The sequence below is a fragment of the Ranitomeya variabilis genome, chromosome 4 (assembly GCF_051348905.1).
Source record: "Ranitomeya variabilis isolate aRanVar5 chromosome 4, aRanVar5.hap1, whole genome shotgun sequence".
Taxonomy (NCBI): domain Eukaryota; kingdom Metazoa; phylum Chordata; class Amphibia; order Anura; family Dendrobatidae; genus Ranitomeya; species Ranitomeya variabilis.
In genome coordinates, this window is record NC_135235.1 from 614,344,420 (window position 1) to 614,362,855 (window position 18,436).

The following is an 18,436-nucleotide window of genomic DNA, read 5'->3' on the forward strand; positions in this document are numbered from 1 at the left end:
CTTGTGCTGCCCCAGTTCATTCACTACCCAGGACAATTCTATTAATAACCAATACTTACAGTTTAAGCGTGCACTAAAAACACATTTCTTTAGACTGGCCTATCACCTCGCCTTACTTATCTAACTATTCCCGTTTTGCCCTTAAAACATTTTCCTCCAAATGTGGTCTCTCGTAGAATCTGTTTACGCAGCTTCCATGCACTTACTAGCCCTCTGTACCTGTACTGTACACATCCAGGCTTGTGACCGGTCCATGCAGCGTTATGTGAATACCCTTTTTATGACATTGATGGCTGGACTATACAATACAAGCCCTTTTTACCATTTACCTTTTCTCCTGTTTCCTAATAGATTGTAAGCTTGCAAGCTGGTCCCTCACTTCTCTTGGTATCTGTTGAATTATGTGTAACTTGTACAAGTATTCTCTGAATTCTAGAGTGCTGCAGAATATGTTGGTGCTATAGCAATAAAAATGATTATAACTAGGCTAGGTGGGCAGAGATTCAGCCGCAGTAGAGCGTAGGAGGAACAGAGAGATGCCGTCAATCAGCCTGGGTGGGAGGACATTCAGCAGCAGGGAGGAGGACACTGAGGAGCTGCCAACCAGGCTAGACAGGCGAAGATTCAGTAGCAGAGAGGAGGTTCACAGAGGAGGTGAAGATTCAGCAGTAGCAGAAAGGGAGGGACATTGAAGAGCTGTCAATCGGACTAGGTAGGCAGAGATTTACATGTAGCAGGGAGACTGGGCACTGAAAATCTGTCAAACAGGCTTGGTGGCTGTATATTCAGCAGTATCAGGGAGAAGGCCACTGAGGAGCTGTCATTCTGGCTAGGTGGTGGGCAGAGATTCAGCAACAGCAGAGAGGAGAGACATGGAAGCTATCAACAAGACTTAGGCTTCTTTCACATTTCCGTCGGTACTCGGCCGCCGCCAAGCGCCGGCGCGACGTACCGACGGAAGTTTGTGAATTTGTGATTGTTGTGAGCAGCGGACGCAGTGTTTCAACGCGTCCGCTGCCCATTGTAAGGTCCCAGGGAGGAGGGGGTGGAGTTCCGGCCGGGCATGCGCAGTAAAAAATGCAGGACACAATGTACGAAAACACATTCCCTTGAACGTTTTTTCGATACGACGGCCCACCAAATACCGACGCATCCAGTGCACGACGTATGGAATGTGTGAAATGGAATGTGAAAAAACGCATCCTGCGGGCAACTTTGCAGAATGCGTTTTTTCCACAGAATGACGCATTGTGACGGTCTCCAAAAGACGGAAATGTGAAAGTAGCCTAAGTGGGCAAAAATAAAGCAGCAGCAAAGAGGAGAGACCGAGGACCCATCAGTCAGGCTAGGTAGGCAGAAATTCATGAGCAGCAAGTAGGACACTGACGAGCTGTCAATCGGACCACGTGGGTGGAGATTCATCAGTAGCAGGGACAAGTACACTGAGCAGCTGTCAGTCTGGCTAGATGAGTAGATTGACTGGTAGCAGGAAGGTGGGCTATTGAGGAGCTGACAACTGGTCTAAGTGGACAGAAATTCAGTAGCAGCAGAATGGAGAGACATAGAGGAGCCATCAAACAGGCTATGCTGGAGGAGAGTGAGCAGCAGCCAGGAGGACACTGAGGCGCTATCAATCAGGCTAGGTGGACAGAGGTTTAACAGCAGCCACAAGAAGAGGTTTCGAGGAGCTGTCAATCAAGCTAGGAATATAAACTTTCAAAAATGATTAAATAGCCATTGTGACATGGATTGTAGAAATAGCTCAAGTCTAAGACATCAGTTTTATAATTCATGCAGTCTTAACTGTGAAATGTGGGGATAGATCCTCTTTGAAAAATTTCTTTGTAAATACGTTGAATATTTTTTTTTAAACAAAAGTACCAGAACTTTTTAGGCTGAGTTCACATTGGCTGTTTTTGCTGCGTTTTTTTTTTTAAAAAGTTTTATGCTAATTTTTAGCTGCGTTTTTCAGGACAAGCCTGAAAACATGTCTATGAGATTTCAGAAATCTCTAGCACACAGTTTGTTTGTTTTTTTGTCATCAGTATTTTGTGCATGGTTTATTGGACATAGAACATGTCATTTCTTTCAGCGTTTTTCACCCATTGAATTGAAAAAAAAAAGCGCATGAAAAAACGCACCAAAACCACAGCAAAACTTGCGTTTTTCCCACAGCTTTTTTTTTTTTACTGCCAAGCACTCAGGTTTTGCTGCAGAACAAAAAAAAGCCGCAAAAATGCCTAGTGTGAACTTAGCCTTAAAAATACTTTCTGATGAATTTAGGAAAGGGGAATGGAGGCAGGGTTTCCACTAGTATATAATGGTAGGCATAGTAATTCTCCAGATCTCTGCTTGTTGAAAGAACGAAGACTTAAAGCTTGCACGGTGTAAGAAAAAATAGCTTTACCTATGGCCGGGAGACTATAGATGCAAAGCAGAGAAAGGTCCTTGGCATTTCCAGCAGAAGATCCTCCGTACAATGCTCGTTCCAGAGCCTGCCTGTCACATTAGCTTTCATAGAAAGGTCACATCTGCAGGCTCTCCACATCGTCCGTGGACTTGCTTTGTGTAATACTACTAAATATCTTTGTAGGGAGCCTTTTCTTTCCATTTTGTAGTGTGAAAGGACTCAGGAGAGGTCTTTGGTCCACAGCATACAGCTGCGTCCCCTTCTTCACTCCCCAGTGCAAGCCACATTGACTGTCACATCCAGTAGACTGCGGAGAATAAGGTTAAAGTTCAGTCCTGTCCGGTAAACTCTGACAATTAATATGAATAGCAGCAGTCAGGAATTATTAGGAGCAAAGCAGGAGATGGAAATCCAATTTATCAGGAGCCTTGCACGTTTTGGCGGCACAGATAATAGAAACACTTAGCCAGCAAGGACTAGGTGTCACAATGGCCACTGTAAAGAAAATTGATGTTAAAGGATTTCTAAATCTGTTTATGCTTTCTAAGTCTTCTTTGTGAGACCCTTGTTTGTGAGTGCACAGACTTACATTACAATGTACAGATTTTTATACACCCTCTTCATCAGGTTATGATGGCAATGATTACTTATTTTTAGTCCCACTGTAGTCCACAGTTCTTTGGAAAAGTTTTCCGCAGGTGTGAAAAAAAAAGTTGCAAAGTAAGAATTCTTTAAAAAATACAAGTGTTAATAGTTTATTTTTTATCAATTAATAAAGGGCAAAGTGAATGAACGAAAAATAAATCTAAATCACATCAATATTTGGTGACCGCCCTTTGCCTTCTAACCACCATCAATTCTTCTAGGATACTTAAACATGGAGAACTAACTAAAGATCTTGCTTGTGCAAATCCTTCTTGTAAATCTATCCAGACTGGATGATGTTGAGATCAGGGCTCTGTTGGGGCCATATGATCTGTTCTCTGTGTTCTTTACACTGAAGATAGCTCTTAATGACATTGACTGTATGTTTCGGGTTCATTGTCCTGCTGCAGAATAAATTTGGAGCCAATCAAATGCTAGGTATCTACCTGTATTATCAGCATTGAGGACACCATTAATCCCAAGCAAATCCTTAACTCTACTTGCTGAAATGTGGTCCCATATTTACCAGGACCTTCCAACATTCTTCATTGTTCCTGCAAACTTCCATTATTGTGCTGCTCTCCAGCCCTTCAGAGATCGAACTGCCTTTTGGTACATCCAAATATTTCACCTTATGACCCAGCAGTCCAGAGCACCTGCTGCTATTTTTCTCCATCCCAGTTCCTATGTTTTTCTTGCACTGTTGATTTTCTTGGCCTTGTTTCCATGTCGAAAGTAGGTTTTTTGGGTGCAATTTTTCCATGAAGACCACTTCTGGCCAGACTTCTCCGAACAGTAGAAAAGTATAGTTGAGTCCTTCTGGTTGCTGCTTGTTCTGAGCCGATAACATCCCTGGATATCTTACAATTTAATTTGGAAGTAAGCATAATGTGTCTTTCATCTGCTGCAGTATATTCCTTGGCCTACCACATAATCTGTGGCCCTCAGCAATGGTCATTTATTGGTGCTTCTTCAAAACAGCTTGATCAGCACATAAAGAAACCCCGGTCTGCTGTGAAATCTTTGCAGTTTAACTACCTTGTGTCTAGTTTCTGTGCTCAGTCTTGCCATGGTGTATGACCTGTAAGGGTATGTGCACACATCAGGATTTCTTGCAGAAAATTCGTGAAGAAAACCGGAAATTTTCTGCAAGAAATCTGCATGCGTTTTTTATGCGTTTTTATAGCAAAAGTGAAAAAAACGCAACGTGTGCACACAGCCTTACAGGAAACTGACTTCTACAGCCTCACTTTGTAGTAGAGTTTGGCTATTCTTCACCCAGGGTTAAGCATCCTACACAGCTGTGTCTGTTTCAGTTTATGACGGATTTGAGCCTACATATATATTGTTTGTGGGTGCACCTCTGTATTCAGATGTCTAGTGTACACCATGTTCCAAATTATTATGCAAATTGGATTTAAGTGTCATAAAGATTTAATTGTTTTGTTTTTCAAATAAACTCGTGGATGGTATTGTCTCAGGGCTCAATGGATCACTGAAATCAATCTTAAACACATGTGATAATTGGTTTTCCAGGTGATTCTAATTAAAGGAAAACTACTTAAAAATGATGTTCCACATTATTAAGCAGGTCACAGTTTTCAAGTAACATGGGAAAGATAAAGGATCTCTCTGCTGCTGAAAAGCATCAAATAGTGCAATGCCTTGGTGAAGGGATGAAAACATTAGAAATTTCCCGAAAACTTAAGCGTGATCATCGTACTGTTAAGAGATTTGTGGCTGTATCTGAGCACAAATGTGTTTGTGCTGATAAAGGCAGAATGAGGAAGATTTCTGCCAGTCAAGTTCATCGGATTAAGAGAGCAGCTGCTAAAAAGCCATTACAAACCAGCAAACAGATATTTGAAGCTGCTGGTGCCTTTGGAGTCCCTCGAACCTCAAGGTGTAGTCTCCTTCAAAGGCTTGCTGTGGTGCATAAACCTACTATTCGGCCACCCTTAAACAGTGTTCACAAGCAGAAATGGTTGTATTGGGCCCACACATACATGAAGACTAATTTCCAAACAGTCTTGTTTACTGATGAGTATGGAGCAACCCTGGATGGTCCAGATGGATGGAGTAGTGGATGGTTGGTGGATGGCCACCATGTCCCAACAAGGCTGCAACAACAGCAAGGAGGTGGAGGAGTCATGTTTTGGGCCAGAATCATGGAGAAACAGCTGGCGGGGCCCTTTAAGGTTCCTGAAGGTGTGAAAATGACCTCTGCAAAGTATATAGAGTTTCTGACTGACAACTTTCCTCCATGGTATAAAATGCAGAAATGTGCCTTCAGGAGCAAAATCATCTTCATGCTGACAATGCACCATCTCATGCTGCAAAGAATACCTCATTGGCTGCTATGGGCATAGAAGGAGATAAACTCATGGTGTGGCCACCATCTTCCCCTGACCTCAACCCTATAGAGAACCTTTAGAGGATCATCAAGCAAAAGATCTATGAGGGTCGGAGGCAGTTCACATCCAAACAGCAGCTCTGGGAGGCTATTCTGACTTCATGCAAAGAAATACAAGCAGAAACTCTCCAAAAACTCACAAGTTCAATGGATGCAAGAATTGTGAAGGTGATATCAAAGAAGGGGTCCTATGTTAACATGTAACTTGGCCTGTTAGGATGTTATGGCGTTAAATAGCTTTTTTGTTCAGTGAATGTGACCTAATGCTGCAAATTCCACAAATGAGCATTTTCAGTTCTTTAAAACAGATCAAATGTTTAGAAATTGTACTGTGCCTAATAATTTGGAACAGTGCATTTTGAGTTTTCATTCATTTTGGACATTATACTGTTATCATTGGGAGGTTTCTTCAATAAAATTCGATGTATACTCTAACGGGTGATGACTTTTATTAGACTGACTGTCATTTGCACCAACCATTTAGGAAAATCTGACAAAAATGTAATTTGCATAATAATGTGGAACATAGTGTATTAAAATGTTGATCATTATCACCTGTTTGTATATATACCTACAAAGAAAGGCACCACACAAATATTCAATCTTAAAACAATTTTTATTTAGATAATTTAGAGGACTAAAAAATAGTCATAAAAAGCCTATAATAGGCAGCAGATAAAATCTGCTTCTTCTTGCGAAACGCGCGTCGGGTGTGGTGGACGCCTGGTCATTGCTCTATTGTTGGGTAAATATGTATTGATGTTTAAACTGAATCATATGTGTATATAAGCTCTTTTTGAAACACTTGTATTTATGTGGTCCTATATGGCATATTAGCCTCATGTACCTGACCACATACCTTACTAAAACACTATAACTTACTGGTAATTTACTATTTGTGATTGGCTTATTATATCAATTATTTATTATATACCCTGGAGTGTATGTGCAAACTCCATACAATGTAACCTTACATCGCACACATGTGTTTATATATGGTTATGATGTTTCACCAGGTGTCTTCCCCTTTGTTCCTGTATCAAGTGTATTTTATCTGCTGCCTATTATAGGCTTTTTATGACTATTTTTTAGTCCTCTAAATTATCTAAATAAAAATTGTTTTAAGATTGAATATTTGTGTGGTGCCTTTCTTTGTAGGTATATATTCTATATATGGTGAACCACTATTGGGTATATCATTGGTGTTGTGCATTATCACCTGTTTGGTATAATTGGTTGCTCATACACCTGAGTATAACTCTACAAAATCCTTATCATTGTGCAAATGGAGCCTGAAGAATTGATGCGCTTTTGAAGGCAAAGGGCAGTCACCAAATATTGATGCAATTTTTCCTCACCTGTCTAAAAGGTTTGCACAGTAGTTTCTCAAATTGTCTCTTCAGAGAGAAAGAGGACTAGAACCATAGTGCTACCTATAGGAAGTAGTAATCCTAACAGTCAATATCGACTCTCTAATGATATCGACTCTTGTCACATAATTTAGGATAATAGCCAAATCAACTCAATTTGCAGACATTTTGTGTTTCGGGGTATTGCCTTTCGTCAGTGCAAGGTGTGAGATTTGGTTGGTTTGGGTGAGAGACGTCTGACCGGGATCCAAGGGGTAACAAGGGGTTTCTCTTTGCGGAGAGCGACATGTCAAGCATTACATGCAGAGGGGAGGAGACTTTTAAGCCACAATACTCCTCAGGGAAATATGTCAATTGTCTCTTCATAGTCATGGCCATCTTGCGTGTCAACTACTGCACTGTCAAACATAGTTTGCCTGTCTATTCAGTGCCAGGGAGAGTGTGCCCTTCTATCCTGTGAAAGCCATAATACATTCTTCTATGTTGTGCCAGGCGCAGCCCAGTGTACCCTTTTATTTGGTGCTGGCATGGCATGTCCTTCCATTTAGTGCCAGGCACAGTTTGTTATACAGTTACAGGAATGGCGTGCTTTTCATATAGAGTCATTCTCAATGTCATCTGCAGTGTGCCCGTCTACACATTGTCAAGCACATTGTTCCATGCTATATAGTACCAGTCACCTTTTATCCTTATTTTTTTACAGTGCCAGCCGTAGTGTGGCCTTCCATACAGTGCCTGCTATATTTTGTGCCTCTATGATGCCAGCCACAGTGAGCCCTTTTATAAAGCGACAGCTACAGTGTGCGCTGCTGTACAGTGCAAGTCATTTTATGCCCTCCTATAGTGTCAGCTGAGGTGTGCTTTTCTATAAAGTGCCAACCACTGTGTGCCCTACTAAACCATGCCAGCCACAGCATTCCCTATTACAAAGTGCTAACCATAGTATGTTCTTCTATACAACACCCGCCATGATATGCATTTTATACAGTAACAGCCACAGTGTGCACCTTTATACTGTCGAGGCACGGTATGTACTTCTATACAACGCTAACCAGAGTGCCTTTCTATATTGTCCAGCCATGGTGTGCCTTTTACAGAGCACCAGTCATAGTGTGCCCTTTTATAAAGCGCCAGCCTTGGTGTTAAAATCTATAGAGCATCAGCCATGGTGTACCATTCTATAGAAAACCAGCCACACTAAACCATTCTATAGATCACCAGCCACGGTGTACCATTTTGCAGAGCACCAGCCATGGTGTTCTCTTCTGTAGAGCAGAGCACCAGCCTTATTGGACCTTTCTATAGAGCACCAGCCACGGTGTTCCATTCTGTAGAGCAGAGTACAAGCCATAGTGTACCATTCTGTAGAGCACCAGCCACAGTGCACCATTCTGTAGAGCACCAGCCACGGTGTACCATTCTGTAGAGCACTTGCCATAGTGTACCTTTCTATAGAGCACCAGCCACGGTGTACCTTTCTGTAGAGCACGAGCCACGGTGTACCTTTCTGTAGAGCACGAGCCACGGTGTACCTTTCTGTAGAGCACGAGTCACGGTGTACCATTCTGTAGAGCACCAGCCACGGTGTACCATTCTGTAGAGCACCAGCCACGGTGTACCATTCAGTAGAGCACCAGCCACGGTGTACCATTCTGTAGAGCACCAGTCACGGTGTACCTTTCTGTAGAGCACCAGCCACGGTGTACCATTCTGTAGAGCACCAGCCACGGTGTACCTTTCTGTAGAGCACCAGCCACGGTGTACCATTCTGTAGAGCACTAGTCATAGTGTACCTTTCTATAGAGCACCAGCCACGGTGTTCCATTCTGTAGAGCACTAGCTATAGTGTACCTTTCTATAGAGCACCAGCCACGGTGTTCCATTCTGTAGAGCAGAGCACAAGCCATAGTGTAATATTTTATAGAGCACCAGCCACGGTGTACCATTCTATAGAGCACCAGCCACTGTGTACCATTCTGTAGAGCACCAGCCACGGTGTACCTTTCTGTAGAGCACGAGCCACGGTGTACCATTCTGTAGAGCACCAGCCACGGTGTACCATTCTGTAGAGCACCAGCCACGGTGTACCATTCTGTAGAGCACTAGCCATAGTGTACCTTTCTATAGAGCACCAGCCATGGTGTACCATTCTGTAGAGCACTAGCCATAATGTACCTTTCTATAGAGCACCAGCCACGGTGTACCATTCTGTAGAGCAGAGCACAAGCCATAGTGTAATATTTTATAGAGCACCAGCCATAGTGTACCATTCTATAGAGCACCAGCCATAGTGAACCATTCTATAGAGCACCAGCCATGGTGTACCATTCTGTAGAGCACCAGCCACGGTGTACCATTCTGTAGAGCACGAGCCATAGTGTACCTTTCTATAGAGCACCAGCCACGGTGTACCATTCTGTAGAGCACTAGCCATAATGTACCTTTCTATAGAGCACCAACCACGGTGTACCATTCTGTAGAGCAGAGCACAAGCCATAGTGTAATATTTTATAGAGCACCAGCCATAGTGTACCATTCTATAGAGCACCAGCCATGGTGTACCATTCTGTAGAGCACCAGCCACGGTGTACCATTCTGTAGAGCACGAGCCATAGTGTACCTTTCTATAGAGCACCAGCCACGGTGTACCTTTCTATAGACCACTAGCCATGGTGTGCCCTTCTATAGAGGGTCAGCGAGAGTGTGCCCTTTTATAGAGCACCAGCCATGGTGTGCCTTTTTATACAGTGCAAGCCATGGTGTCCTATTCTACATTATGACCGCCACAGTGAGCCATCCTCTACAGCAACAGCCACGGTGTGCCCTGTCATACAGTCCAAACAGGCACAATATGCCCTTGTACACCACCATGTCACTGTGAGCATGGGTTTGTTAGTAATTCCAGTGATAGAGATCATCACCATTATGTCTTTCTCTCACCTTTTCATTAGTCCTTATAATAATACTCTTTGTTTTTATATAGCACTAACATATTCCGCAGCGCTTTACAGACATTATCATCGCTATCTCCAATGGGGCTCACAGTCTAAAATTCCCTATCAGTATGACTTTGGAGTGTGGGAAGAAACTGGACAACCCGGAGGAAATATGGCAATTTGCTTCATTATCTATCAGTAGAGGGGGGGGGGCACTGCAGATGAGACAGATCGGCCCGTGTTTTTGTACCGTGCTGGCGATTGCCATTAGATGGTTGCAGTCTGCTCCCGTGTGCAACTTAAAAGCCCACCTCTGTTCTCCCACCATATCGGAGAATGCTAAAAGCTACGGATGTATAGTAAAAAGACTGACGTGTAAGATGCTCTCCCCACAATCACTACTGCTGTTCGTTACCACATTGCATTAGCAAATGCGCCAAAGTGAAAAAGGTTAATGCTTACAGGAGCCTGTGGTTTTGGAGGAGATTGTGCTTAGTGCTGAGGGAATTCTCCAACCTCCTTTAGTGGCCAGAGGAGGAATTTCGTTACAACCAGTGGTCTGAACGCATTAGGTTTGACAGCAGGATCTTATTTTTGTGCGCCTGCACGGTTTTGGGATGTGGTGGAGCGGCTGTTAAAGTAACCACATTTCAACACATTACTCCTTCACGCCTAGTAAATGACTTTTATTGCTGCGTTAAATGCAGTGGAGATTATTTTTTTTTCTGACGTAGCGTGGCTGACTTTGTGATATGGCATGGGAATATATTGCCATATGCAATCTTTGGCTTTACATAGAGCTATAGCCCTTACTTGGAGCTATTTTAACTCTTTGCTGCTCAACACTTGCAAGTTTTTGAATAGTTGATGTCCCCTTAACGAGTGAAGCAGTTTTTGACCCGTTTTCTGTATATTTGAAGTGTTTGCTCTGAACTCTCTTTCCCCTCGTCTCATGTCTGAACATATGAGCTTGGTATAAAGCTTCCTTCCTAAATGCAGACAGGCTTTGACATAAAGTTTATGCCTGCAGTGACAGATTCTTTCACAATTTACATAGTGCTATTTCTTGAATTGATGTGTAGAATCAGAAATACAATCAGGATAATTATACTCGTTAGTCAGAGACGAACTCGCAAAAGTGACAAGGCGGAACAGGAATAAGATCTCTGCTGGAACGAGCTGGATGTACGCAGAATGAGAAGAGATTGGCCTGGATTTAGTATCCGAACTTGAAGATGTATACACATTAGACGATTGGACTCCAGCCTGTGACTATCGAGCTTTTGTGAATCTGCAAGTCCCAGAATACAGCCGTCAGGACATGGTGGGAGTTTTACTTCATCGCACAGTGTGACAAAATCAAGTGATCAGTTTCATTGTGAGTCATTCAGTAGAAGAATTGAGCGCCTTAAAGCAAAGCATGGTCATTAGTGTTTAAAACTGAGAACCTCATAGGGTTTTGTTATGTTTAGGTGGCAAACGTATGCAGAGACTGGTATGAGCAATGGAAAAATATTCAGATAAAGGGGATCCTTTGGATGTAAATAACTCGCCAACAAAAAGGGGGTTCAAAGGAAGATGTGTAGAATCATTCTGATTGGCTCAGAGGAAGATGTAAAGAATCATTCAGATAATGGGAATCAGAGGAAAATGTGATGAATTCTTCTGTTGAAAGGTGTAAGGGGAAGATGTGAAGAATCAATCTGATGAATTGACTCAGAAGAGGATGTAAAGAAATGTTCTGCTCATACAAATCGCAGGAGGATATAAAATATTGTGAAAAGTGTAAGGAGAAGATGTGAAGAATCACTCTGCTGAAATGTGTCAGAGGACTTTAAAAAAATGTTTTGATGAACAAAAAGTCAAGAAATCTGTAGATGTCTAACTAACATTTCTAAACCCTCAGATGGATTATGACATCAGACACCCAGTTCTAGTGGCATTACTAACTAAGGGGGACAAAAAGGAAAGATGGGCAAAAGGACCAAAGATTGTATCACAGAGCTGTGAAAAAAATGGGTCCAGAATGCAAATTATGACAAGTGATTACATCAATGAATGTCCTGTATAAATGAGCAGAATGACTCACAATGACACCCAATAGAAATCACAGATAAAATTGGCACCGTCTAGGCTCATATAATCACCGAGCCTTAGGAGGCGATCAGGTCTTGTTGTCTAATTTAATTTAAGAAAGAATAGAGGTACAGAGAGTAACATCAAGTGCATGTATACTAATGCCAGAAGCCTCGCCAACAAAATGGATGAATTAGAACTAATGTTGTTGGAACATAATTATGACATGGTGGGGATATCTGAGACGTGGCTGGATGAGAGCCATGACTGGGCTGTTAACTTGCAGGGCTATAGCCTGTTCAGAAATGACCGTACAGATAAGCGAGGGGGAGGGGTGTGTCTATATGTAAAATCTTCCTTAAAACCCATCCTGCGTGATAATATAGGTGAATTTAATGAAAATGTAGAGTCCCTGTGGGTGGAGATAAGGGGAGGGGGAAAAAATAATAAATTACTGATAGGGATTTGTTATAAATCTCCAAAAATAATGGAAGCAATGGAGAATATCCTCGTAAAGCAAATAGATGAAGCTGCGACTCAAGGAGAAGTCATTATTATGGGGGACTTCAACTACCCTGAAATAGATTGGGGAACAGAAACCTGCAGTTCCAGCAAAGGTAATCGGTTTTTGGCAACTATGAGAGACAATTACCTTTCACAACTGGTTCAGGACCCAACAAGGAGGGGGGCACTGCTAGACCTAATATTAACCAACAGGCCAGACCGCATATCAAATATAAGGGTTGGGGGTCACTTGGGGAATAGTGATCACAAAATAATAAGTTTTCATTTAACCTTTAATAAGATGGGTAGTAGGGGGGTGACAAGGACACTAAACTTCAGGAGGGCAAATTTCCAACGGATGAGAGAGGATCTTGGTGCAATTAACTGGGACGATATCCTGAGACACAAAAATACACAAAGAAAATGGGAGACATTTATTAGCATCCTGGATAGGACCTGTGCACAGTATATACCGTATGGGAATAAACATACTAGAAATAGGAGGAAACCAATATGGCTAAATAGAGCTGTAAGGGGCGCAATAAGGGACAAAAAGAAAGCATTTAGAGAATTAAAGGAAGTAGGTAGTGAGGAGGCATTAAATAAATACAGGAAATTAAATACATTCTGTAAAAAGCAAATCAAGGCAGCAAAGATTGAGACAGAGAGACTCATTGCCAGAGAGAGTAAAAATAATCCCAAAATATTCTTTAACTATATAAATAGTAAGAAACTAAAAAATGACAGTGTTGGCCCCCTTAAAAATAGTCTGGGTGAAATGGTGGATGAGGATGAGGAAAAAGCCAATATGCTAAATGACTTTTTTTCATCAGTATTTACAAAAGAAAATCCCATGGCAGACAAAATGACTAGTGATAAAAATTCCCCATTAAATGTCACCTGCTTAACCCAGCAGGAAGTACAGCGGCGTCTAAAAATAACTAAAATTGACAAATCTCCGGGCCCGGATGGGATACACCCCCGAGTACTGCAGGAACTAAGTACAGTCATTGATAGACCATTATTTTTAATCTTTAAAGACTCCATAATAACAGGGTCTATACCACAGGACTGGCGTATAGCAAATGTGGTGCCAATATTCAAAAAAGGGGCAAAAACTGAACTCGGTAATTATAGGCCAGTAAGTTTAACCTCTACTGTGGGTAAAATCCTGGAGGGCATTCTAAGGGATGCTATGCTGGAGTATCTGAAGAGGAATAACCTCATGACCCAGTATCAGCACGGGTTTACTAGGGACCGTTCATGTCAGACTAATTTGATCAGCTTCTATGAAGAGGTAAGTTCAGGACTGGACCAAGGGAACCCAGTGGACATAGTATATATGGACTTTTCCAAAGCTTTTGATACGGTGCCACACAAAAGGTTGTTACATAAAATGAGAGTAATGGGGATAAGGGAAAATATGTGTAAGTGGGTTGAGAGCTGGCTCAGGGATAGGAAACAAAGGGTGGTTATTAATGGAGCACACTCGGACTGGGTCACGGTTAGCAGTGGGGTACCACAGGGGTCAGTATTGGGCCCTCTTCTTTTTAACATATTTATTAATGACCTTGTAGGGGGCATTCAGAGTAGAATTTCAATATTTGCAGATGACACTAAACTCTGCAGGGTAATCAATACAGGGGAGGACAATTTTATATTACAGGATGATTTATGTAAACTAGAAGCTTGGGCTGATAAATGGCAAATGAGCTTTAATGGGGATAAATGTAAGGTCATGCACTTGGGTAGAAGTAATAAGATGTATAACTATGTGCTTAATTCTAAAACTCTGGGCAAAACCGTCAATGAAAAAGACCTGGGTGTATGGGTGGATGACAAACTCATATTCAGTGGCCAGTGTCAGGCAGCTGCTACAAAGGCAAATAAAATAATGGGATGTATTAAAAGAGGCATAGATGCTCATGAGGAGAACATAATTTTACCTCTATACAAGTCACTAGTTCGACCACACTTAGAATACTGTGCACAGTTCTGGTCTCCGGTGTATAAGAAAGACATAGCTGAACTGGAGCGGGTGCAGAGAAGAGCGACCAAAGTTATTAGAGGACTGGGGGGTCTGCAATACCAAGATAGGTTATTACACTTGGGGCTATTTAGTTTGGAAAAACGAAGACTAAGGGGTGATCTTATTTTAATGTATAAATATATGAGGGGACAGTACAAAGACCTTTCTGATGATCTTTTTAATCATAGACCTGAGACAGGGACAAGGGGGCATCCGCTACGTCTGGAGGAAAGAAGGTTTAAGCATAATAACAGACGCGGATTCTTTACTGTAAGAGCAGTGAGACTATGGAACTCTCTGCCGTATGATGTTGTAATGAGTGATTCATTAATTAAATTTAAGAGGGGACTGGATACCTTTCTGGAAAAGTATAATGTTACAGGGTATATACACTAGATTCCTTGATAAGGCGTTGATCCAGGGAACTAGTCTGATTGCCGTATGTGGAGTCGGGAAGGAATTTTTTTCCCCATGGTGGAGTTACTCTTTGCCACATGGGGTTTTTTTGCCTTCCCCTGGATCAACATGTTAGGGCATGTTAGGTTAGGCTATGGGTTGAACTAGATGGACTTACAGTCTTCCTTCAACCTTAATAACTATGTAACTATGTAAATGCAGATTGATCTTGGATCTTGCCAGCACTTTGCTCATTAGGTGGATGTGCACTTTGCGATACACTTTGAACACCAGGTGACGCCATACATGTCTACATTTACATAAGTGCATACCAGATCCTTTCACTGAATTAATTTTTGAAGTCCTTCTTCCCCAGTGGTCAAATAACTCCTAAAACTTAGTTTTCAAAGCTGAAAATCCACATCTCCACCCTTAACCAGCTCATCGGTGCATTGCTCATCAGTACTTGAATTTTATGCATTAACTAGAGACACAGGACATGCAAGCGTCATACCTAGGCCATGACATCTTTTTCCAAAAAGGACGACACCAGTATTATAAATGGCGCATGTTGGGGGGGAGAAGGTCGCAGATTTTACATCAGTGCCTCGGATCTTCACATTACATCTGATGATCGGAGCTACATTCTGAAAGACACTTGGCAATTCTGACTTTCCAGAATGTCATAGCGGTGCTGCTCTGGATTGCTTTTTCGACCAGATGATGATTATTTTGTGTGAATGCAGTTGTACTTCAATAAAGAGCATCAGATTGAGCGCCGAACTGATAATATGAAAAAGACAGAATGCCTTATCTTTGTGTTTTGTAGAAATGTCCCTCTCTTTTTTATGAGTTTTTTTCTGTTAAGGAGGGAAAAAAATGCTGCACTTTCAATATGTCTTCCGTGCTTTATTTCATTAGCCGATTGTGGGCTTTGCTTTCACGCCGGATTTCATTGCATCGTGTAACCTCCCGACTGCCGAGATGATTTGTTGGGGAATACAGTAGTAGCGATGTTTCCGCATTGGCTTCTTCCCAAGAAAACATCCATGTTCGGAGTTGATGAGACTCTCACCGTCTCTACATCTCTCTTCTTCGTCTGCATGGAAATTTTATGTTTTCGTCCTTGCAATTTTCTCAGCATCAAGAGTCATGCCAGTAAATGAGATCTGTCAACAGGCTCGGCTACATAAGGATTCGATACAAATTAACGCGGCGTATAAACGTCTTGTACGCATACTTTATGTATTCTGCAGTTTAACACTTGATTTGTATGCAGTTAGGACTGGAAAGGGAGAGTTGGAGATAACGCAGGACTGTGGTTAATCGGAAGAGACGCCGAACCTCTTGTGATAGGGGAAAACTCTTGCCGGTTAATGTATTTTTGCTATGCTCACTAACAGACTCTGAATGTGACAGTAGTACCCGCATTATATCGTGCCTGCGGAGCTCAATAAGGGTTTCCGAGAATCGTTATAATTATTCCAAAACATTGTTCAAAAAGGAAAATCAACACTTGGTCTTATCAAGCTTCCTCCAGGATCTATAGCACTGATGGTCTCTTCCTAGGATTGGCCATATGTGTTTGATCGATGGGAGCCTGAGCTTACTTGCCACTTATGTGGAAGAGCCACCATGCCGATGTAAACAATAACTGGCTCCCAGATGTCAGGACCTCACTAATGTACACAGTGAATCCACCAGCAGAATTGTGAGTGCAGCTCTGGAGTATAAACAGGAAGTTAGAATCTGTACAGGATAAGTAATGTAATGTATGTACACATTGACTGCACCAGCAGAATAGTGAGCGCAGCTCTGGGGCATAATACAAGATGTAACTCAGGATCAATACAGGATAAGTAATGTAATATATGTACACAGTGACTGCACCAGCAGAATAGTGAGTACAGCTCTGGGGTATAATACAGGCGGTAACTCAGGATCAGTACAGGATAAGTAATGTAATGTATGTACACAGTGACTGCACCAGCAGAATAGTGAGAGCAGCTCTGAGTATAATACAGGATGTAACTCAGGATCAGTACAGGATAAGTAATGTAATGTATGTACACAGTGACTGCACCAGCAGAATAGTGAGTGCAGCTCTGGAGTATAATACAGGATGTAACTCAGGATCAGTACAGGATAAGTAATGTAATGTATGTACACAGTGACTGCACCAGCAGAATAGTGAGTGCAGCTCTGGAGTATAATGCAGGATGTAACTCAGGATCAGTACAGGATAAGTAATGTAATGTATGTACACAGTGACTGCACTAGCAGACTAGTGACTGCAGCTCTGGAGTATAATACAGGATGTAACTCAGGGTCAGTACAGGATAAGTAATGTAATGTACACAGTGACTGCACCAGCAGAATAGTGAGTGCAGCTCTGGAGTATAATACAGGATATAGCTCAGGATCAGTACAGGATAAGTAATGTAATGTATGTGCACAGTGACTCCACCAGCAGAATAGTCAGTGCAGCTCTGGAGTATAATACAGCATATAACTCAGGATCAGTACAGGATAAGTAATGTAATGTATGTACACAGTGACTGCACCAGCAGAATAGTGAGTGCAGCTCTGGGGTATAATACAGGAGGTAACTCAGGATCAGTACAGGATAAGTAATGTAATGTATGTACGCAGTGACTGCACCAGCAGAATAGTGAATGCAGCTCTGGAGTATAATACAGGAGGTAACTCAGGATCAGTACAGGATAAGTAATGTAATGTATGTACACAGTAACTTCACCAGAATAGTGAGTGCAGCTCTGGGTCATAATACAGGATATAACTCAGGATCAATACAGGATAAGTAATGTAATGTATGTACACAGTGACTGCACCAGCAGAATAGTGAGTGCAGCTCTGGAGTATAATATAGGATGTAACTCAGGATCAGTACAGGATAAGTAATTGAATGTATGTACACAGTGACTGCACCAGCAGAATAGTGAGTGCAGCTCTGGAGTATAATACAGGATGTAACTCCGGATCAGTACAGGATAAGTAATGTAATGTATGTACACAGTGACTGCACCAGCAGAATAGTGAGTGCAGCTCTGGAGTACAATACATAATGTAACTTAGTATTTCAACATTTTGCAGATACTTTATTTAAAAGCATCAAATAGTGTTATTGTAGTATAATACCACTATAACAGTAGTAAATCTACAACAGATAGTAAACTGACCAGTATTGTTCTTGGCATATAATATTGTGAGAGCGATTACATCTAAAACACTGCAATTTGCACTACAGCTGTAGAATTGACTGAATTTTAACACTCAGATTCTACATTGTTTCTTGTATCCCGTTGATATAGACTTTCATTTCCTAATGATTATACATTTTTTCTGTTTTATAGGGTTTGAGTGATGATGCCTTCTCTTTTACAACTTTGAATAATGATTCCAAACCTGTCAAGGAGAAGGAGGAAGACCGGGATCTGACCATCCGGATAGGTAGAGTTGTCTCTCACACAGGCAAGCATCCTATGTTGTCATATACCAAGCATGATAGTTGGGGTGCTGTCAATTATTCGTCTCCTGAATGTGGCGTGACACTTGGTATCCTGTGTAATGATTAAATGCAGCTTTTTGGGGGGGCTGGTATAACACATAACATCAGGACACAATTGGTTGACAGTA

General features: G+C 41.8%; 1 protein-coding gene across 6 annotated transcripts in view; it reads left to right on the forward strand.

Annotated features, from left to right (window-relative positions):
- Positions 1-18,436, forward strand: part of SLC39A11 (solute carrier family 39 member 11) — a 618,770-nt gene that overhangs the window by 296,332 nt on the left and 304,002 nt on the right. For 4 of the 6 annotated variants that reach the window (XM_077253431.1, XM_077253434.1, XM_077253429.1 and 1 more), the window contains one exon: positions 18,154-18,271. In XM_077253431.1, the coding sequence (XP_077109546.1) occupies positions 18,154-18,271 (118 nt within the window). The remainder of the gene's footprint in view (positions 1-18,153; positions 18,272-18,436) is intronic. The other 2 variants (XM_077253433.1, XM_077253430.1) reach the window with 1 other exon arrangement.